The following is a 23,746-nucleotide window of genomic DNA, read 5'->3' as shown; positions in this document are numbered from 1 at the left end:
AATTTTTAATATTTCTGACGACCTAATAGTCAACTTAGTTTTCTATTCTATTTAATTTTATGAGATATTTATTTATATTTAGAATCATTTTACATTTAAATATTGAGCTTCTCAAGATGAATGTATTTTTTTAACTACAAAAAGCAATCTTCTAATACTTAATTACTAAAATTGCAATCCCTGAATATTAAAAAATAAAATATTTATTAATTTCTAGTTAATACTTTCTTATTTATTTACCTAAATTTTAAGGATATTTATTTCAAATCAGAGTTTTTACTAAAAGAGTTAAAAAACTTGGAAAGTAAATTCTATTTGCTTTTACAATTTCTATTTTGGAAAAAAAGATGTAAATTTTAGTTAATTTTAAACAATTTTACACAAGATCTAGAGAAAAAGATTCTAGCTATAAATTATTTTTAATATTCTATGACTAAAAAAACTAAGGACAAACGTCTAAGAGACTATTAAATTTATTTTAAAAATAGCAAACATACTTAATTTTTCATAAAATCTAAATGTAATTAATTATTATTACTTAAAACAAAGATCTATCTACTTAAGCTTTTGAGACTAAAATATGATAAAGTATAAAGCATCAAATAGCATAATAAATTAATTTAAGTTATTTTTATCTAATAAGTGTGGAGAATTTTGAAAAGCTTTGATACTAATGTAATCTATAAATGGGTCTAATTAGCTAAGTCTCTTAATCTTTTGCATTTTTACTTCATTAATTTGATTTTACCTTTTTAAAAAAATATGGTAAAAAAATGAGCATCTAAGATTAATAATTACTAAATAAAAAAGTTTAAATTATTGTTTATTTAATTGAGCAGTTGATATTTTTGTAGCGCAGTAAAAATATCAGACAACTCTTAAACTATTTTATTTTTTTATATTTAGTTAATATAATTCATAAACTCTGATTATTTTGATAATAAATTAATATTTTCAAATAGTTTATATTTACTATGTTTGATTCAATAAAAGAACATATTCTACCAGTAATTTGTTTGAATCTTAGATAGTAAAATAGTAGAAATATTTAGATAATAAGAATAATTTCATTTGTATCAAAAATTCATAAATTATCAATAAAAATAAATAATTTTATTTGAATTAATTTAGTTTAAAATTAAGCTTTTTAATTAAAAATATTATTATAGTATTATTAATTTTAAAAAACAGAAAAATTTGCCTACAACTATATAAATACAATTAAAATAACCAACAATATTAATAGTTAAACATTCTTAAGATTTAAAATAATTTGGCTATCTTCTTCATTTACAATACAAGAAAATAATTATATTTAGTCAATATATTTATTATAAATGTAATAAATTATCCTTAAATATTTTGATTAATTGATATTTTAAATTGCTTATATTTACTATGTTTGATTCAATAAATGAATATATTATACCAGCAATTTGTTTGAATCTTAGATAGTAAAATAGTAGAAATATTTAGATAATAAGAATAATTTCATTTTTATCAAAAATTTATATTATCAATAAAAATAAATTATTTTATTTGAATTAATTTAGTTTAAATTTAAGCCTTTTAATCAAAAATATTATTATAGTATAATTAATTTTAAGAAACAGAAAAATTAGCCTTCAACCATATAAATACAAATAAAATAACCAGTCAATATTGATAGTTAAATGTTCTTAAGATTTAAACATAATTTGGCTATCTTCTTCATTTATAATGCAAGAAACTAATTATATTTAGTCAATATATTTATTATAAATGTTATAAATTATCCTTAAATATTTTGAATGTAGTCTAACTTTTTTAAAATTATAAATTTATTATAAATTATTTAATATTTAAATTATTATTTTATATACTTAAGCAGATAAAATTTAGACAATCACAATAATTAATTAATTATTTTAATTCAAATACTCAAAAAAATAAATTATTTTTCTTCAATCCAATTTGGATTTCGTTTTGTTGGACTATATTTGTGCACCTAAATTAAAAATTGCAATTTTAAATTTATTTCATTAAGGATGTTTGAATAATTTTATTACTACTTCATTCCAGACCTTCTTTGCTTAAAAATAAAGCGCTGGTTTTTGAATTATAAGATAAGTATATTTTTTTTGTATTTATTTTAAAAATGAAAAATTAAATTTTTAGATTTAATTGAGTTTTATTGGATGAGTCATCTTTTTAGTTTACAAAATTAATTGTCTGTTAGGTTTAATTTGATGCAAAAAATTTAAATAAATGCAAATAAATAAATAAGTTGTAATCAATTTTTAAACAAAATACTTAAAATTAAAAAAAAGAAAATTAATTTATTTATTTAAAATGAATTTATTAAGTGCTAAAAAGTCTTTTAAGAGATATTTAAGAAATAATGTTCATGTTTTGGATTTCTTTCTTAAATAAATTTAAAAATTTTTTTCCATTTATTTTAAAGTTAATTTATTTTGAAAAAGCAAACAAACTCTTAACTATTTTAATATCATGCAATTAAATAAATTTTTATTTAAAAAATAAATCCATGAATGGACTAATAAATGACATTTAAATAATTATTAGTTGTTAAGTTTTTAATTTAATTAACAACTTAGTAAAATAATCTATTAATTTCCTTAATTTTCTAGAGTTAATATAGTACTATTTCTATTTCAAATTTCAAATATGTTGAATAGTATTTATTACAATCAATTAATTTTTTTCCTACCCCCAATTAATAATTTAAATCCTTCTTTTAAAATTTATTAAATTAAATAATTGTTCGGGGTTTTCAAACTGTTCTTAAAATAGACAATATTATTAATTAATTAACTAAATCTTTATTTATTTAAATGTCTTTAAATTTATAAAAACTTTAAATATTTCAAAATAAAACAATTTCATATAAATACCAAAAATGTTGCTTTAGATTTTGTAATAAAATTATACTTTTAAACCACCATTTGATTTACTTTTTAGATTATACACTAGGAAGCGTGTAATTTTAAATTCATTCAAATATTTTTTAAATAATCTAGTTTAGTTAGTCAGTTAGTTTCTAGTTTCGTTACTCAAAATAGAATTCAAGCTTTATTTAAATAAATCAATCTACAACAAACATTAAAGTAGAATTTTTTAACACAAACACAAGATTTAATTCATTCATTCATTCATTTTAAACAATATAAAAAAATTATTTGTTAGAATAATATATTTTAAAATATTACTATTAATATTTTATATGATAGCTCTAATACTGATTTTATTTGGGTCTTCTAGTTTGTCAAATATTTATTTGGCTTACTATGAATTCGAATAATTTTTAAATTCCAATAAGGTAATACCAAATTTTAATTTACGTTTAAACTCTACGTTATTTAAAAGTTGCTCCTATTAACCATCATTTTATAATAATTTAAACAAAATAAAAACAATAAGTAAATTTAAAAAAAATTAATAATGAATTCTAAAATAATTTTCACTGCTTTGCTAGCTTTGTTGTTGAGCTCTTCTTTGGCATAACAAAATAACCCATAGATTGAGGCTCTAAATTAATATATTGAATGGATAAAAACTAACCCTAAAGTTTTCATTAATGATGATGAAAAGTTATTCAGATAAACTGTCTTCTTAGAAAACTTTTAAAAGGTTTAAGATCATAACTCAAACACTTCTCATACTTACAAATTAGGACTTAATTAGTTCTCTGATATGACTTAAGAAGAATTTGCTTAAAAGATTCTCACTAACCACTCCATCAAGAGTTCATCTTAGAAGCTATCAGTATCTTCTTCAAGCACATCTAGCACTTCAATTGCAGCTTCTTTCGACTGGAGAACTAAGGGAGCACTTACACCTGTAAAAAATCAAGGAAATTGTGGATCTTGCTGGGCTTTCTCTGCTACTGGTGTTATGGAATCTTTTAACTTCATTAAAAATCATGTTCTTACTAGCTTTTCTGAATAGCAGCTTGTTGACTGTGTTACTACAAACAATGGCTACGTCTCTTATGGCTGCAATGGTGGTTCATACTAGCAAGCATTGCAATATGCTTCAAAAGTAGGTATGAAAACAGAATCAGCATACCCTTATATTGGATACTAAGGTAGCTGCAAAGTGAGTGGAACTAGTAATGGATACAAACCAGTTTCTTTCTCGTTTATTAGTTCAACTACCTTGGCATTATAAACTGCAATAAATGCTTCACCTGTATCAGTTGCAATTGATGCTACTAATTTGTCTATGTACTCTTCAGGTATTTATAATAATTGCAATCCCTCAAATATCCAATTAAATCACGCAGTATTAGCTGTAGGCTATGACACCTAAGGAAACTGGATAGTAAAGAACTCCTGGGGTACTTAGTGGGGATAATCAGGTTACTTCTTGCTAGCTCCTAACAACACTTGTGGTATATTAGATGATCCACTTCATATAACTGCTTGATTAGCAAAAATAATGATTCACTATTAAATCATTTTTAGAAAAACATAATTCCTATTACACTATTTCTGATTGAGTTTAAATTAAAATTCAAAATAAATACTTCTATAGATGGCTATGTTATTTATTATAATTTTTAAGCTTAATCTATTTCTTTGTTGTTTAAAATGAAATTTATATTACATATGTTATATTACTTTAAAATTTGATGATATTTAATTCTTTAGTCTTACTTACTTACTTACTTTTTCCCTATTTTATTTCATAATTTAATTAATTAATTAAAATTAAAAGCATGTAATTAAAATTATTTTGATTTATAAAATAAAATTATTTTATTTAGTTAAAAATGGATTAAAGTTAATAGATTTTTAAAAAAATAAAATTAAATGTTTATTCAAATTATTTAAATATATGTAAAAAATAATTTATTTTTTTATAGAAGTTTAATAAAAAATATAATATAATATTATTTAATTATCATTACTAATTTTTAACTTTACTTTCTAAAAAATTAACGACTTAATAATGGTATATGAGACACATCAATAATTAAAGATGAAAATTAAAAAAATAATAATATCTTAAAATATATTATTTTTCATATATTAAAATAAAATACCTTATTTCCTTGGTTTCCATCTCTAATTTTTAATAAAGCTTCATCAAAAATTAACTGTTTAACAATTTATATATTATTTCATTCATTATCTTTTTATATGGAATAAAAATATATATTAATTACAATAAATTACAATTTGATAGTTTGGGTAGTAATAAAATAAAACTAAAAATAATATTTAATATTAATCATTTTTTCAAACTCTTTGTTAAAATTTTGGTAAAATAATCTGATATTTAATTTACAGATATCTTCAATTTTTAAATTTAACTGAGTTATCAAAAATTTAAATTAATTTTATATTTGAATGTTAAATTATATTTTACTTTAAACTTTTTACTTCTAAAAAATTACAAAAAAATAAATAAATTCTTAATTAAAAATTATTTTAGAAAAACAAAAACGAAGACCAACTTTTGGAAGCAAATCGATCAATCTAAATCAAATCAAATAAAGACAAAAGCTTTTGTTAATAATAAAATAATTATTTTAAAGTTATCAAGATAAACAAACATATTTTATAATATAAATTATGGTCAAGCATTATTTAGAATTTTAGAAAATAATAGAAGAGTGAAGCATTTATTTTAAATGAAAATGAATAAATCATACAAATTAGTAAATAGATTTTCAATAATCAAATAGATTCAATAGGCAATATTATTATCAACCTACCTACCTAGCTCCCTACCCGATTGATTTAAATTATTCAGTTTAAATTTATAAAATCAATATTTTTGGATTTATCAGATTATATCATTTAAATGAATTAATAAACTACATTCTATTCTATGTCTCAAAAATCAAGCATTTGATAACCATTAATTTAGAAAAAATGATGCACATTGTAAATAAAATATAAAAAGAGTTAAATTTTTAAATAACAAAATACATGTTTTTTTTTATTATAATTAATATTTTGTGACTTAAAATTATACTTTTATAAGTATGTGAATAAAATAATTTGAATATAATTTTGGTTAAATGATTTTTCTTAAGATACTAGAATGCTAAAAATAAATACGTTAACGAATTCAATATTTGAATGTTAATTAAGAAAAATATATTTATAATAATCCTATTTAATTTCTATTCTTGAAAAGAGTTTGCTTGCACTCTGGAATATTAAATTTTAATTAAAATAGAAAATCTAGTTGCAATTAACCTTTCTATTTCTAATTTTCAACTTACAAGATGTAGAAGCATTAAAAATATAACTTTATATTTAAAACTGTTTTAATATTGCATTTTTTAATTGAATAAATTATATTGGTTAATCTTAATCTAGCGTTTCTTTTTTAAAATATATTAATTAAGTTAATATAATTTTAGTATCATTAAATATTTTTTTTTAGCAATTAGCCTTCAACGTTTAAATTTCAATTAAGAAGACAAAAATTTAAATGATATCTTATAGATTATTATATTGTCGTTACTTCTATTTTAACTTCTTTTAAAAAATATTTTTATTATATATACAAAAACACTTTATAAATCTTATAAATATCCCTTATAATTTTTACAAATATCTAAAATGTTTTTAACATCTATGAATATTTAATAAATCTTTTTTATTTTATACAATAGCTCGATAAATATAAATGCTATGAATTTAATTTTTAAATTATTCTTTGAATTAGCGTTTAATTTAAATATTAAAATAAAAACAGCAATCATTTTATAATTTTAAAATATAAAACAAAATACAAAAAAAAACTAACAATAAAAAAAATATATGAACAATAAATTTATTTCTCTTGCTTTGGTAGCACTATTGATTTGCTCTTCCTTAGCTCAATAAACCAATCCTAATCATTAATTAGAAGCTCTTACTGCATATAACTAATGGAAAAACAACAACCTAAGAATCTACATTAATGATGCTGAAAAATAGTACAGATAGTCAGTCTTCTTAGAAAACTTCTAAAAAATTAAAGAACACAATGCAAATTAAGCTAACACTTACTAATAAGGACTGAATTAGTTCTCTGATATGACCCAAGAAGAGTTTGTCCAAAAAATTCTTATGAGCAACTCTCAAGCAGACTCTTCATAATCCTTATCAGCACCACAATCTTCATCAAATAACTAAAATCTCACTGCTACAGCTTCTCCTATCGCTGCTTCAGTTGACTGGAGAACTAAGGGAGCAGTCACTCCAGTAAAGAATCAAGGAAACTGTGGTTCTTGCTGGGCATTCTCATCTACAGGTGCTATGGAGTCTTTTAACTTCATCAAGAACAAAGTTCTCTCAAGCTTTTCTGAATAATAACTTGTAGATTGTGCTATTTAATAGAATGGTTACTACTCACATGGCTGTAATGGAGGTTCTTATTATCAAGCTTTACTCTATGCTTCAAAAGTAGGTATGAAAACGGAATCTTAGTATCCATACACTGCTATATGGGGAACCTGCTAAGTTAGTGGTACTAACAACGGATATAAGCCTGTAGCATTCGGTTCAGTAGGGTAGAACACTTTGGCATTGTAAACTGCACTAAATGCAGCTCCAGTATCTATTGCTATGGATGCTACAAATTTATATTTGTACACATCTGGTGTTTACAATAATTGTAATCCTTCATCCATAAATCTAAATCATGCAGTGCTAGCAGTCGGCTATGATAGCCAAGGAAACTGGATAGTAAAGAACTCTTGGGGTGCTTCATGGGGATAATAAGGATACTTTTTGCTTGCTCCAAATAATACTTGTGGTATCTTGGATAACCCATAATAAATAACTGCATGACCAAAAAAATAAATAAAAAATAGATAAAAAATTATTATTATTATTATGTTTATAAACATAAGATAGTGTGTATTGTAATACAGATTTAACTTTTAGAAAATATTTTAAATTTGAATATTATTTTGAATTTCAATATGTATGTGAAAACTAAATTTTTACCCTATTAAAATATTTCAATTTATAAAATGTGTGTTAAAATAAGATTAATAACTGTTTTGCACTAATTAAATTGTTTTTTTTTTAAATTAATATTAAAATAAATATTATTTTTATGATTATACATATTTTAAAAATTTAAAATAAGTTAAAGAAATTAACCCCAAAATAATATAGAAAAAATAAAATTTAGGATAAAAAAACACTTTTGTCTATTTTTTATGAGCAGTCAGTTTATAATATCGTCTACTTTGACAGGTTTTATTGTAATTAAGTGTAATTTTTCTTACAATTATCATATTTATTTTATTGAATTATAGCAAACATAAATTTCAATTATTTTTCATAAAACATAAAACAATAATTAAAAAATTATTTTTTAATTATTTAATTTAGAATAATATATTAAAAAATTAAGGATTTATATTCAATTATGATAAGAAAAATAAATTAATTAAGAAAACTTTTAATATTGTAAAAATTAAATTATGATTTGTTTGGTTTTAATTTAGAAATGCATATAGATTTTTATCATATTTTTTATTTAAATAATTGAACAAATTCAATCAGAAACTAATTATTTGATTTAAATTTTTATTCATATTTATCTATTTTTAATTGCTATAAATAGTACTTTTCGTATTATATAAATCACAAAATGCAAAGAAAATTAAAAATTTTATTGTACTTTTCACAATTTAAAAATAAAATGCATAGCTTAATTAAGTAAGAAATAGTAACTGTTATTTAAAAAACCCTTTTCTAAGCCAAACCAATAATATATAATTGATATTTATTTTGCTTTTAAATGAATCAATAAAAATCTATTAATTTTTTGAAATTAAATATTGATATTGTGAATATGTTCAATATTTATTTATTTATTTAATCATCAAATCTAATATATCTTTTTTGATACTCTTGAATTTATGGATAGATATTCGATACTTTTTAAATACAAATTAAGATAGACAGACAAATAGGCTATTCAGATATTTTATCTATTTCTTTATTTGATTCTTTGGATTCAAATTTTTAAAACTAAATACCTTAAAATAAATGTTTTTTATTAAAATCATATTATTGTGATCTGTAATTTGATTATAAAATCTACTGAGAGTGAATATTGTAAAGTTTCTTTTTAAATATTAAATGAATAAGTCAATATATTCTGGAAACTTTAAAAATAGATTATTTGCTTTAAATTAATATTTAAAAACTTCTTTAAATCAATAGCTACATAAAAAAGTAAAATAAAATGTTATACACCTTATAAAAAGCTTCTTATATTATTCTTTTAATATATAATTTGTATGAGCATAGCTATTGAATGAAAATTTGTAGGTTCTTTAACTCTTATTTGCATATTATTTTAAATTTTATTTTCAAAGTAAATTAAAAGATTATGAAAATCAATATTTATTTTCAATGTAGGTTATTTTAATTTACAAGATATAAATCTGTGTGTTGAATATCTCAGTAATCATTTTATAAAAATTAATTAAAAAAAATAAATAGTAATTAATAATAAAAACAAAAAAACAAAAAATGTCATCTAGATTAACTTTTACTGCATTTATCGCATTATTAATATGCTCCTCTTTAGCATAATCAACAAACAATAACTCATTAGAAGCACTAACTAACTATAATCAATGGAGAATAAGCAATCCAAGAGTATTCTTAAACGAAGCTCAAAAATAATACAGACAGACAGTCTTCTTAGAGAATTTCTAAAAAATAAAAGAACACAATGCAAATACAGCTAACACTTACTAATAAGGACTTAATTAGTTCTCTGATATGACTCAGGAAGAGTTTGTCAATAAAATTCTCATGAGCAACTCTCAAGCAAATTCCTCATAGCCTTTATCATCCTCCTCCTCTTCATCTACACAACAATCTTCTTCTAGCAATACGAGCCTTACTACTTCAAGTTCTACTGTTGCAGCTTCAGTTGACTGGAGAACTAAGGGAGCAGTATCTCCTGTAAAGAATCAAGGAGATTGTGGTGCTTGCTGGGCATTCTCAGCTACTGGTTCTATGGAATCTTTTCACTACATCAAGAGCCACGTTCTCTCAAGTTTTTCAGAATAACAACTTGTAGATTGTGTTGTTTAAGCAAATGGTTACTACTCACATGGCTGTAATGGAGGTTCTTTTTATCAGGCTCTCCTCTATGCTTCTAAAATAGGAATGGAAAGTGAATCATCCTATCCTTACACAGGAGTTTGGGGAACTTGCAAAGTCAGTAGTACTAATAATGGATATAAACCCATATCATTCGTTTAAATCGGCTAGAACACTTAGGCATTGTAAGCTGCACTGAATTTAGCACCTGTTTCAGTTTCAATTGATGCTACAAGTTTATATTAGTACACATCTGGTGTTTACAATAATTGCAATCCTTAATAGTTAAACCTAAACCATGCTGTGTTAGCCGTAGGTTATGATAGCTAAGGAAACTGGATAATAAAGAACTCTTGGGGTGCTTCATGGGGATAACAAGGATTCTTCTTGTTAGCTCCAAACAACACTTGTGGTATTTTGGAAAACACCCTCCAAATAACAGCTTGATTTTTTAATCATCAAATCAGATTTTGAATTAATTTTTTTCTATCTTTCATTGATTAAGCCCACATCTATTTAATTAAATATAATATTTAGGTTATTTAAAGAAGATCTATGCTCAATCTAAAATGAATCATATTAATTAATTATATTATAATATATTATGTTACATTACTTCAATATAGTATTTCTTCAATCATTTTATTTTAGCTTTATTATTTTTAGATTAACTTTTAAGATGTAAATTAATTTTTTGTCTTTAAAACACTCTTCACAATTGTCTAAATCAAAATATAATAGCTATTTTTTATATTTAATCTTCAAATTAGAAGAAATTCATTTTCGAAAGTGCGACCTACATTAAAAATATTATTATGAAACAAAAAAAATTGAATTATATTTAGAGTAAAGTAGTTCGTATGTAAATACTTTGAGGAATTTAATATGCTATTCAAGCAGAGAATATCAAAAATGGTAATTAAAAATTAATTTAAAAAGTTATTTTCAATTTATTTTATGCTTGATTAAAATTAAATAAAAAATACAAAAATAAATAAAATTACTGCCACGAATAATATTTCATAAACAAAATTTTTGCTGTATTAAATATCAGTCAAAAAAAAGATATCTTCAATTAAATGAATGATGAATTATATTAATATATTCATTTTTAATAGTAAATTAATTTACTATTCAAGCAAAGCATATCAAAAAATAGAAATTAAAAATGAATTTAAAATGTTATTTTCTATTTATTTTTATTCTTGATTAAAATTAAACAAAATTAAATAAAAAATACAAAAATAAATAAAATTACTACCCTGAATATTTATTTCATAAATAAAATTTTTGCTGTATTAAATATCAGTCAATAAAAAGATATCTTCAATTAAATGAATGATGAATTAGATTAATATATTCATTTTTAATAGTAAATTAATTTACTTAGCTGTTTTTTCGTTTTGTAATTTAAGATAATTTGCAACAACAATAATTAATTAATTTGTTTGTTAATTACTAAATAGTATTTAATAAATTTTATCTACTCTTTGATACTAAAAAATAAATTATAAGATATTAATAATACAGTATAGAGTATAGATTAAGTAAAACAATGAATCTAAATAAATTTAGCTTGATAACAAGCGGTGTTACCTTGCTAAGTGCAATTATTATTGCAGCGAGTCTTTCAAGCCTACCATAAATCTCTATTTTATGGTCTTACTTTTACATATTTGTGCTCATGTTGATACTTAATAATATAATATTTTATTAACTTTGTGATGTGGAAAATGATGATTGTTCTTATTTTATAAAAATTTTGTTTCACATGTCCATATTCATAACTGGAATAGTTATATTTTTAATCTTTTATTGCTTTTTTATATATCCCCTTTAGTCTATAACTTTTGAATCTTTCACTGATTGCTAAGTTTAAGGAAAGCTAACTAAAAATCTTTAAGGTAGTGAATCATATTCGATTTTATATACTAACTTTAGATACAAGGGCTAAAATATGTTAGGATACGCTTGTCAGTCTAATAACTACTCAAAGCCTTATCATTAAACGCCATATCCTTATTAATTTATAAAAAAAAATTCATATTACAAGTAAGTTAGCTTACTTTTTTTCATAAAAAATATTTAATTACAATCTTTTTTAAAGTTGTGAAAATCCTATTAAAAATGACAAGAGTTACGAATAACCTACTTAAAGAGTGGGAACATCTAAAAGTATAATTTAAAAATATTAATTTAAATCGAATAATATATATTTCTATTATTAAAAGGATAAAGGGAAATTTTGAATAAAGTAGAAAATTTCTATAGTCGTAGTAGAAGTAGGACAAATTAAGCTAAAGCTAAAGGATGCCTACCCTATGATTTTAGCTAAGTAAAATTACCAAGTTGGGCTTGTGTTGATTATAATTTAAGTCATGAATAGTTAACTAAACCTTAGGACTGCTATGTTAACTTTTATGAAAACTAATAAAAAGCTTATGAAAATTCATAAGAAAGAAGAGATTTAAGAAGTGTGAATAATTTTGCTTTTGTATCATTTTAGTCCCCTCTTTACTATGATAAAAATATGCTTTTTAGTATAATAATTTATGCTCTTTTTCCCTTTTTGTTATCTTTAGATTCTGCGTATTACGAACTATGTAAGTTGATTAGAAATTGTGTATTTAATAGGCATTATGAATGAACTATTTTCATATTTTCAACTTAGCGTTAATTGAACCAAAATATTTTTAGTACTTTTGCTTATAGAAGATTATTTATTATTACTAATAAAAGTAAGTCTTTTAGTATATATTAAGTACGTTTTATATTGAATTTAAAGTTAAATATTATATCACTTTTGCTTACTTTCTTTATTAGGTACCAAATACATTTTAGTTATAAAAAAAAGCTTTTAATAGCTTTTTAAAAAATATTAATGTCTTTTAATTATATATGTATGTATGTATGTATGTATGTATGTATGTACAGTACCCTAGGGTACTGCCTTTTTCAAGGTCATTCATCATAGAATTTTCAAAGCTTTAGAATTTGATTTGTCTCTTAATTTTTTGCCTTTACTATATATAATATTATCGATTTTGATTAAACATTATTCATGATATATTAAATTAATAACAATAATAGTAATACATAAAATTTTTGTTTATATTTGCTGTGCTAAATTATTTAATCTGTTAATTTTTTTATAGACAAATAATTAATTAATGAAAACCAAATATTTTTAATAGCATTTCAAATAATCATTATTTTTTTTTTGAATAAATTAGCATTGAATGTTTTCATAATATTTTACATAAGATAAAAAATAATAATTTTAACCTAAAAAGTAATTTCATACCTCAAAAATCATAAGAAAAATGTTACTTTAAACAAATGATTGATTAAGAGTATTAAACAATATATCTATTAATTTGTTAGAAAAATTTTAATAATTTGAATATTTTAGGCTCTAATTTTATTAACTTACCGCATCACATGAGTAAGTAAGTATCCTATATCACAAGATCAAAAAAATTTTTAAAAATTAAGGATAGTTTGTCATTTTAAAGACCGTTTTCAATTTAATTAAAAACAGATTTTAGATTATATTTATATTGAGCTCTTAGTTATAACTCAAGCTATTCGGTTAATCTGGTTTAGTAATATTGATTGTTAGAAAAAAATTAATAAAAAATAAATATCTTAAAAATAAGATAACAAAAGAGAGTTAATTATGTAAGTATCTAAAATAGGAGTAATATCTGCATCCCTAGCTTTAGTTAGTGGAATAATTATTACATTTAGTCTTTAGGCTCTGCCTCTAATGTCTGATCTTTGGTCTTACTTTTATATTTTCGTAATTCTTCTTATTATAAATGGAATAGTATTCGCCTATCTTTTAGACACTGATAATAATGTATTTGCTCTCATAGCAAAGAGCACAGCTCATGGCTTATTTTTTATTGGAGGCATAGTAATATTTCTTTGTATGTACTTTGTCATATTTTATCCTCTTTAATCTATGACATTTGAATCATTTAACGATTGCTCAATTTCAGGAAAGCTTACAAAAAATCTTTAAGGTAGTGAAGCATATTCGATTTTGTATGTTAACTTTAAATATAAAGACTAAAATATGCTTGGATATGCTTGTTAATCAAATCAAAATACAAATTAGCTTGGAGATGAACCATATCCATACAAATTTATCACAAACGGAACCTATTATAAGTAATTCTTTCATTTGTTTATTTATTTATTATTTTAAATTAAAACATTCTAATATTTTTTTATTGTTGACTGATAGTTGTGAAAAACCAGTAAGAGATTAAAGCAGCTACGATGTTGCTCCTCGAGCAATTGCATTTAATAAAAGTATTAATTGATAGATAATTTTAGTATTTAAATTAATAAGTATGTTTTATCTAGGATAAAGGGTAATTACGAACACTTAAGTTAACTACTATCGTAGTAGGTCATCAGTAAATAGTGGAAAACTTAAAGGATGTCAGCCTTATAATTTTAGCTAAGTAAAAATACCAAGTTGGGCATGTTTAGATTTTAATTTGAGTTATGAAAAACTCACTTAATCCTAGAAATGCTATGTAAACTTTTATGAAAACGAAGACAAAGCTAAAGAAAATTCCTAAGCTAGGATGGATTTAAGAGGTGTTAACAATTTTGCATTTGTTTCATTTTCATATCCTCTAAATTACGATAAGGATGGGTTTAGCTATATAATTATTTTTGCTTATTATCCATTATTAATATCATTCGATTTTATATTTTATTTAATATTATTAGCGTTTAAATAATGAATTTAAAAGAATTCATTACTAACTATTTTTATTTACTTTGTATCATTTAAAATAAATTAAGCCATTTTTTATTTAAATTACATAAAATTTTAAAAAATCATTAAAAAATAATATTAAAGCTTGTAAATAATTATAAAATATCAAAAATAAAACTCAATTGTAATAAATAACACTTTTGAATAAAATTATAACAACTTAATCATTTTATATTATGTTGCAATTATTTTTTAGAATTTTGAGTGAAAAAAATTAGTCAAAAAAATTTTATTTTTGATTGATTTTCTCCACAATTTAAAAATAAATTAATAAATAAATAAAAATCAGATTATATAAATACTAAAAATCAAATATATTCAATTATTATTTTTTTATATGAGGTAAAATAGCTAATTTAGATATAATACACTTTAAGAAAAAATATTTTTAGATAGAATTTGAAAAAATTTATTTTATATTAACTTTTATTTTAAAACAAACTCAATATTAGTTAGTAATATATAAAATAGCTATTAAATGTGAAATTTCCCTTAGTATTAATTTAAAGTGAATGTCTTTATTTAAATTAAATATTAAAAAAAAGCTCATTTAAAATATCTTCAAAATAATTAATTAAAAATTTATTTTTTTAAAGTAGATGAAATGATTTAAACATATTATTTTTATTAATTTAAAAACAATAATTAAAGTTATTTTATTTAAAATTTAATTATGATTTATTTACTCAGTCAGCTTTAATAAAAAAATAATTAACTTAAAACATCAAAACACATTTTTATGAGTTTAAATTAAAATTAAGTAGAACAAAAGTTAAAAAATGTTCAAAATTTTTACATCAATGAGGAATTCAAATTAGAATTTAAAATATTAACCAAAAAATAAAAATTGAGACTTTGAATATTTTAAATTGTTTTTTGAATAGTTGTAGAATTAATATTTAAATTATCCTTAGTTAGGTTAGTAAAAATTATAAGTCAGTAATGAATTATTTTTTTTTTCTCAGTAAAAATAAATTAATTGAGTTTAGTATTCAGTATTGATTAAATTTAAAAAGAAATTTGAAAATTAAATATTAATTAATTATTTGAGACTGAAAATATTAACAATTATTTTTATTAGTAAAATTTTTTTGTTTCTTTTTTTTTAATAATTTTGAAAATATCTCATTGACTATTTTCAATAAAATATACTGGAATATTAATTAATAGTTTGTTGTATTGATAAAAAATCACAAGATTGTTAATTTATTAATATATGTTTTTAGTCCTTATCAAAAAGTAAAAGTTATTGCTGATTTTAAAGGGAAACATAAATAATTTCAAGTTTGATCAAAGGATTAGTAAGAAAATAAATAGGTATAAATAAATAACTAACTAACTTTGATTTGGCTTGACATAATTTCTTTATATAAATATTAAAAAAAGTGGTAAGTAAATATATATGAATGTGAATAATGTAGGGAATTCAGTCAGACTGATAGGCAGACAGACAGACAACTATAATAATTTTGAAATAAAAATGAAGGTATTAAAGAATTTTTTTTAATACAATTTGAAAAAGTAAATTTTGACTTAAAGAAAAAGAAATTAATTAAATAAGTGAAATTTAATAAAGAAATAAATAGCTTATTGATTTATCAATCGATAAATTAAATATTAATCAATAAATTAATTAATAAATCAGTCAATAATTAAGTGGAGTATACATACATATATATATACTATCTATATATTGATTTAGATAAGCAGAGAGATAGATAGATAGATTGGAAGAAAGAAAGCATCGAAAAAATAAGAAGAGATAAAGAAAAGTATACAAGCTAAATATTATTTTTAGAGATATAGATATAGTGATAGTACCGCAGTAGCGTGAAGACATTAAAAACTATGAGTAAAGTAAAGGGTGGAATCGACTATACTCCTAGATTAACGACTGGAGCGAATGGAGAGACGAAAAAGTAGTCGAATGGCCTTAATCCCACAAATAAGACATCACAAAAATATTCAAGCAATTTAAATAATAATTAGTAGCAAACCTATCAAACAGGTAACAGCGGAACATACCCTGGAGTGTAACGTAATTCTTCTACTCAATAGGGTAATTATTAGTATCAGTATAGAGGAAACAACTCCACTAATGTTCCCTCTTCCAATGTAGAGCAGCAATTTTCTTAAACCGCGAATTCTGCTTTTTCTTAGTGGAATCAGCAGTAAAAACAATAAAACATTGCTTAGCAAACTCAACAGCAGCAAATTAGTTTAGGTTAAACAAGTTAGCAGCCTGCTCCAAATAAATATTAGCAGCAAAATACAATTGAGAACCAAAATACCATAGAATACGAGGATCAAAACATGTAAAGCTTACAAACGGGCAGTTCGCAAACTACTGTACTAACAAATAACAGCTAACTTGGCAAGAGCGATTTGTTTATGTAAAACTATAGAGTTTCAAATACGTATAGACCAATTTCTTCTCAAAACAACATCAATGCAAATCAAGAAAAGGTTTAAGATAATTCTCATTTAAAGAAGTAGCCTAACCAGCTCAAAGTAAAGTTAAATAAAAGCTCAAAAAGCGAAACCCCGCTTAAACCAGGGCCTAAAGATTAATCAATTAATTAGTAAGTTTAACAATAGCAGAACCAGCAGCCAAATGTTTAGCAAATTAATACGTATCAAAGTCAATATAATCAGTATCAAAATGGACTAATATCTGCAACAGCTTTATCTACAAAAGCAAATTAAAACAACGTTAATATTCCATCTATTCCTTAAAACGCTAGCAATGAATCTTCTTCTACTCCACAAGGTATATAAACACATACATATATATAAATATAAATAAATCAATAAATACATTAAATAAAACGAATTTGAAGAAAATGATAATAAGTGTATTCTTACAATAATTCAATTAAGCGGAAAGCAGGATGAGCCATTTCAATTAATTAATTTAAATAATTTTAAGATGAAGACTCTAAAAAATTGAGTAGCTAAATAGATTATTTATTATCAAGGTGAAGCAAATTATTTGATGCACAACTAATATTTTTTGACATATACTACCTAATAATTTTATGGGTATATTGAAATATGAAGATAATGAAAATTGCAAATTATAGAATTTCATTTGTAATGCTATACAAACCAAAAAAGAACATTTTTTTAGTTAAATTATATTTATTGATTTATTTTCTATGAATCTTCAAAAAAAATTCATTAGTTTTAGAACTAGAAATAAGAAAAAGTGGTTTGTTTTTTTTTGAAATAGAAATTAGATAACATTTGATTCTAGTTTTTTATCTTTCTTGAAATTCGTTTAAATGTTTAAGTGATTGAAAATAATTTTGATTAAAAATAGAATTTTACATGATAAATATTTTTGTAAATTTTATTTTAAAATATTAAAAGGAAATTTTAATTAGAACAGCAATTAGCAGTAACAATAATAAGTGTAATAGCAAATGATTACACCTGAAATTTAAACGAACGTCAGTTTGATGAATCAATAATAGTAGCTTAATAATCTTAATTAAGGAAATATTATGAGCAATAACAGCAATATTTATTCAAAATACACTGGATAATTGCGGTACGATAGTGCAGCATTGAGATATGGAACAGCCCATTCTTAGCATAATTAAAATAATCCTTAGTTTGGGATGCAATACAGCTAAAGAGTTCTCTCTCCTAAAACAGAGCCAAGCGAATTCTTAACTAATTTGACTTCTTAAAATTTTTATTAGAACTCTAATGCAGCAAACTCATACAAGACTCGTTCTCCTTATAAATATAATTTAAAGGACAAAGATGCATCAGTGCAAAATACAGTCAATCTAAACCCTGTTTAATCTGGTCCAATAGGTCCGAAATTTGGAGCAACTCAATATAATACAATGAGTTACACTCAGAATTCAGAAAATATTTAGTCTAATAATATAAATACTAAAATAAATACTGCTAACAATAATAGCAATAATAGCAACCCATCTAGTTAAAACCAATATCAAAATAAAAGCCCCTCAAGAAATTCTCAAAGCACGTTGGCTATTAAGCAAAACCAGCCTCACAGCAATAATTTAAATGACTTAGGATTGGTTAGGAAATCATAAACACCCAAAAAAACCTATCCATAGGGTAATAACAACATCACACCATTTAGCAATAACACTAATAACGATGCAAATATCACTTAAAATACAAGTAAATAGAATAATTTTGAAACAGATGGAAACAGTAGAGTGAGTCCAGTTCGTAAAAATGTTCAACCTTAGAAGGATTTATCTGAAATGTTTTTAATAAGAGATTAAGATACAGGTAAACAAACTTTATAAATATTATATTTAGATTTGTATTAACAAATAAATTTAAGAGAAGAGGAAAATAAAAAAAGAAGAAAATACTTTTGTATAAAAGTCTATCACTTACTTTTTATAAAAAATTCAACTGGTTTTTTTGATCACAGACCAAATAGAATATGATATTTTTAGTATATAACTGGACCAATATTTTTTTTATAAGGATTGTGGTAAATTAGATAGAGTCAATAAGAAAATACTTACTTTCTTCTATTTTAACAAACATAAAAAATATCAATAAAAATATTAATCAATAAATAAAAAAAGATTTAATTAATTTTTGATAAAATCTTCATTTATTTTATTTGTTTAAAACGTAAAATAGAATTATTTAAAATTAAAAAATTTATTTTTTGTTAAAAGGCCAAGTGTATGACATTAGACAAATAGATAAAATTGACACATTCTAGAAAACCAATAACTAGGAATACTTTGATAAGTTAAAAAAACGCCACAAAAATGCTTGGTAAGGTTGGTGGAATTCTAAGAAAGAAAATAATATAAAAATGATTTAGAGTGTCAGGTAAAACAGCTTTTCTATTATTGAATAGCTACTTCAACATGAAAGAGCTGACTTAAGAGCTGATACTGATTTTAAAGATTAAAACTAGTGGTCAAGTATTCATTATGCTGCTTACAATGGAAATGCAAGTATTTTAAATTTATTGATTTCTCATGACGCAGATGTAAATATTACTAACAATCTAGAACAAACTGCACTTATGATTGCTGCAGAAAAGTAAATTTTCGTTTTTAAATTTTCAACGTAACCTGATAAAAAACTTTATTTTACTATTTTTGAAGCTTACATATATATATTTTGAAAGCTTTCAATTAATTCACTTGGTTAATTTAAATTTTATTTTGCTGTTTTTCTTTGGTATTTGTTTTGACAGCAAATTTTTTTAACTACATTTACAAGAAAAGGACTTTAATTAATTCTATATGTTTTTAATCAATTAAATTTCAAAGAAATGATGTGATTACGATTTGTAAAAATCTACTTAAAATTAATAAAAGTAAATGAAAAATTAAAAAATCGAAAATTTAGTATTTTTACTGGCTTTTTTATTTAAAAAATATGTAAGTATTACTTTTTATTTAAAAGGGGGTTCGATGAGATAGTTGATATTTGTATAAAGGCAGGGGCAGAAATAAACAGATAGGATCTCAATCAAAATACAGCTCTTCATTTTGCATGCAAAAATAATAGTGCTTAATGTGTTCGCTTGCTGTTATTATGCAAAAATATAGATGTAAATTTAAAAAATGTAGAAAACAAACTTGCTATTGAGTGCACTAAAAATACTGACATTATTAATGTATTTGTAGAACTAAAAAAAGATAATGGATATGCAAATTAAATGTATATGAATAATAGCAATAATAACAATAACACTACTAATAACAACAATTCAAATAATACTAATAATGAAAATAGTGAATATAACTCTTAGAAAGGGAAGAAAAGACATACAGTAAATCATCTTTCAGAGGATACTACTTCTTAAAATCAGATTATTTCAAATACATCTAATTCTAACTTTAATACTACGCCAAACTAATTCTCTTAGAATAAAGGTACACATTATTAGCAAAGAGGTACTACTACATATGAGCAGATATTAAGTTAATCTGCTCTAAGTGGCTTTTATAGCTAAAAGTTGACCCTCTCATCTAATTATGGATAGGCAAGTATGAATAACTCAAACAAGGGCGGAGGAGAAAAGCAAGCCTAAGGAGGGTTACATCACTCTAATTCTGTTTAATCTAACCCATAGGAAAAATAAGTCAACCAACATACAGATAATTAAAAGAGATCCTTCGAGGTGACTAAATAATACTCAAACAGCGGTGTAATGAGCAGTAGTACTAACAACAGAAATTCAAACTCTAACTCTAAAAGTGGAGGAACAATGTACGGATTAGAAGGTTCACCAAATAAGGCATACACCTAAAGCATATCAAGCTAAGAATCCTCTCTAAGTTCTTAGAACTAGCTCACAGACTCTCAAATAAATAACAATGGATCTAATCTCTATGGTTAATAAAGTAATTAATAGCCTTGGAGAGTTATAATTCACGATTTCCCAAACGAAAGTGTAATGAAAATGTTTAGTAACTCACCAAGAAAAGATAAATCTAGTAACACAAGCAGTGGTAATTATAATAATAACCAAGGAGGCTAGAATAACGTGCCAAATAATGCTAACAACAATATAAATACAAATGTTTCAACAAATGAGACTATAACAAATTCAGGATAATATACTAATAATTAATACATCAATCATGAGTAAACTCTATCTCCTACTTAAAAGCACCATAAAATACAAAGCTAAGATTCTTCTCAGCTAAGCAAACCAAATTAATAGCAGCAGTTATCATAACAATAACAAATGTAGCAGTAATAGCAAAACTAATAATTAAATTAAGCATATGAAATGCAAAGTTAAAAAGTTGGACCTTAAGATTTTAGAATAGTAAATTAAATAGGTAGAGGCTCATTTGGAGAAGTATATCTTGTTGAAAAAAAAGGATCAGACCAATATTATGCAATGAAAATGCTCCACAAATCTAAAGTTTTAGGATAAAACTTAACGAAATACGCAATGACAGAAAGAAACGTTTTAAGCATAATGAGTCACCCATTCATAGTCAAACTCATGTATGCTTTCCAAACAAGTAAAGATCTTTTCTTGATTATGGAATACATGCCAGGTGGTGATTTAAGTCACGCTCTTTAAAGAGATAAAAGGTAAACATTTTTTTTTAATGGTTGATAAATAATTTTTAAAATTTGCATCAATAAATTTGTGCTTAATTTAATTTAAAAATTAATTTACAGATTCAGCGAACAAAGAGCTCGTATATATTTGTCAGAAATTATGCTAGCAATAAAGCATCTTCATAAACATGATATTATTTACAGGGATCTTAAGCCAGAGAATATTGTTATCGATGGTGAAGGTCATGCTATGTTAACAGATTTCGGTTTATCTAAAGACGGTGTTTATGATCATTACTCAACTCACTCTTTCTGTGGTTCATTGGCATATCTAGCTCCAGAAATGCTTAAAAGGTGTGGTCATGGAAAAGCAGTTGATTACTACCATTTAGGTGTTTTACTTTACGAAATGCTGACAGGATCTCCTCCATTCTTTAGTGATTCTAAGTAAAATTTTATTTTTTACTTTACATTTTGTTGATTAAAATAATTTACCAACCAACTAACTAACTATAAAAAGAGACGAAATCTGCCACAATATAGAATTTTAAGAAATAAGGTTCCCAAGTTACGTCTCAGACAATGCAAGAAATCTAATTTCTAGAGTAAATAAAAAGTTATTTTAATTACAAAATTTGATTAATTTTTTTTTTATAACAAATACAGCTTCTTGTTAAAAATCCTCAAAAGAGACTTGGCTTTGGCAAGAACGATTTTGAAGAAATAAAAAAACATCCTTTCTTTAATGGATTTAATTGGACTCATGCAATATAAAGGTTTGTTTTAATTTAGATTTGAGAGTTTTTTATAATCAATAATTTATTTTTTATTAGAAAACTGAAACCTCCTCCACCATACATAAAACCTATTGTTGATAGCAAAAATAGTGGCACGCCTAATTTCATGATGACCATGACCCCTTTAGGTATGGCAACTGACAATCATGTGAATGGATGGTCTTTCATAAACAATTTTGAAAATAATGGGCTTAACAATAATACTAATAATAATAACAATTAAAATAATAACAATAATAATAATATATAAATAATCCACAATCATAATTATAGTAGTGGAAATAGTCGCATTACTAACAAATTTTGAAAAATACTAAAATAATAAAAAACTTCAAATAAATACTTCATTATAATAATTAATTAGTTAAACATATTCTTTTGATCAATCACAAAGTTATCTCTATTATAATTTTTCTATATACAAAAGTTTAATTAGCTAATCATACATAATACATTCATTCATTCATTCATTCATTCATACACACATGCACTCACATATACATATATGCATATGTTAACTTTTTCACATAATTAGTTTAGTGAATAAAAAATATTCATTAACTGATATCATACAGACTATGTATGATAAATCTATTAAAAAATAAAGTTTAAAAGTAAAGAACTCATTTAAAATTATTTAATCTGATTAAATGGTTTATATATTTATATTAAATTAAGCAATTAGAATAATTAATATTTTTAAAATATTTAAAATGTAGCTTTTATGAAAATATTCATTTTAAAAGAGAAAATTAATCGCATCTTATCATATCATAAATAAATAAAACCATTAATAATTAATCATAGATTTAGTTATATGGTCAGCTGCAAATAATGCAATTAATTTAAAATTAAAGTATATAGTATATGTATGATTTTTAATTGTATAGATTATTAAAAAAGTATCACTTTATATCCAAAATATAATTTCTATTTAAAAAAAGATGACACACACAATGATTCTTTTATAAGATTTTGAATAAAATTGTTTTAGATTTTATGGCAATTATTTATAAATTAAA

The 23,746-nt window shown here is 22.8% G+C and overlaps 7 protein-coding genes across 7 annotated transcripts; 6 read left to right on the top strand and 1 right to left on the bottom strand. All coding sequences in view use genetic code 6, as the record gives it.

Annotated features, from left to right (window-relative positions):
* Positions 1–262: 262 nt before the first annotated feature.
* Positions 263–920, bottom strand: TTHERM_000128978 (hypothetical protein; the record flags this gene model as incomplete). The annotated part of the gene is made up of 3 exons (XM_012797681.1): positions 263–464; positions 539–748; positions 799–920. The coding sequence occupies 3 exons, from the start codon at positions 918–920 to the stop codon at positions 263–265; spliced, it is 534 nt and encodes a 177-aa protein (XP_012653135.1).
* A 2,521-nt stretch (positions 921–3,441) lies between these two features.
* On the top strand, positions 3,442–4,428 carry TTHERM_00128990 (papain family cysteine protease; the record flags this gene model as incomplete). Its single annotated transcript, XM_001016380.1, has 1 exon — positions 3,442–4,428. The coding sequence occupies one exon, from the start codon at positions 3,442–3,444 to the stop codon at positions 4,426–4,428; it is 987 nt and encodes a 328-aa protein (XP_001016380.1).
* A 2,354-nt stretch (positions 4,429–6,782) lies between these two features.
* TTHERM_00129000 (papain family cysteine protease) lies at positions 6,783–7,796 on the top strand (the record flags this gene model as incomplete). The annotated part of the gene is made up of 1 exon (XM_001016381.1): positions 6,783–7,796. One exon carries the CDS (start codon positions 6,783–6,785, stop codon positions 7,794–7,796), a length of 1,014 nt encoding a protein of 337 aa, XP_001016381.1.
* Positions 7,797–9,500: 1,704 nt separating this feature from the next.
* TTHERM_00129010 (papain family cysteine protease) lies at positions 9,501–10,529 on the top strand (the record flags this gene model as incomplete). The annotated part of the gene is made up of 1 exon (XM_001016382.1): positions 9,501–10,529. The coding sequence occupies one exon, from the start codon at positions 9,501–9,503 to the stop codon at positions 10,527–10,529; it is 1,029 nt and encodes a 342-aa protein (XP_001016382.1).
* Positions 10,530–11,568: 1,039 nt separating this feature from the next.
* TTHERM_00129020 (transmembrane protein, putative) lies at positions 11,569–13,191 on the top strand. The gene is made up of 3 exons (XM_001016383.2): positions 11,569–12,134; positions 12,190–12,257; positions 12,314–13,191. Exons 1-3 carry the CDS (start codon positions 11,638–11,640, stop codon positions 12,727–12,729), a joined length of 981 nt encoding a protein of 326 aa, XP_001016383.2. The 5' UTR covers positions 11,569–11,637; the 3' UTR covers positions 12,730–13,191.
* Positions 13,192–13,761: 570 nt separating this feature from the next.
* On the top strand, positions 13,762–14,845 carry TTHERM_00129030 (transmembrane protein, putative; the record flags this gene model as incomplete). The annotated part of the gene is made up of 3 exons (XM_001016384.2): positions 13,762–14,258; positions 14,335–14,402; positions 14,457–14,845. The coding sequence occupies 3 exons, from the start codon at positions 13,762–13,764 to the stop codon at positions 14,843–14,845; spliced, it is 954 nt and encodes a 317-aa protein (XP_001016384.2).
* A 1,883-nt stretch (positions 14,846–16,728) lies between these two features.
* TTHERM_00129040 (Serine/Threonine kinase domain protein) lies at positions 16,729–23,031 on the top strand (the record flags this gene model as incomplete). The annotated part of the gene is made up of 8 exons (XM_001016385.3): positions 16,729–17,650; positions 18,253–19,158; positions 19,563–19,938; positions 20,308–21,957; positions 22,048–22,374; positions 22,448–22,532; positions 22,594–22,703; positions 22,761–23,031. 8 exons carry the CDS (start codon positions 16,729–16,731, stop codon positions 23,029–23,031), a joined length of 4,647 nt encoding a protein of 1,548 aa, XP_001016385.2.
* Between the last annotated feature and the right edge of the window lie 715 nt (positions 23,032–23,746).

This window comes from Tetrahymena thermophila (assembly GCF_000189635.1).
Source record: "Tetrahymena thermophila SB210 genomic scaffold scf_8254645, whole genome shotgun sequence".
NCBI lineage: Eukaryota > Ciliophora > Oligohymenophorea > Hymenostomatida > Tetrahymenidae > Tetrahymena > Tetrahymena thermophila.
This window is presented reverse-complemented; position numbering and strand designations above follow the sequence as displayed.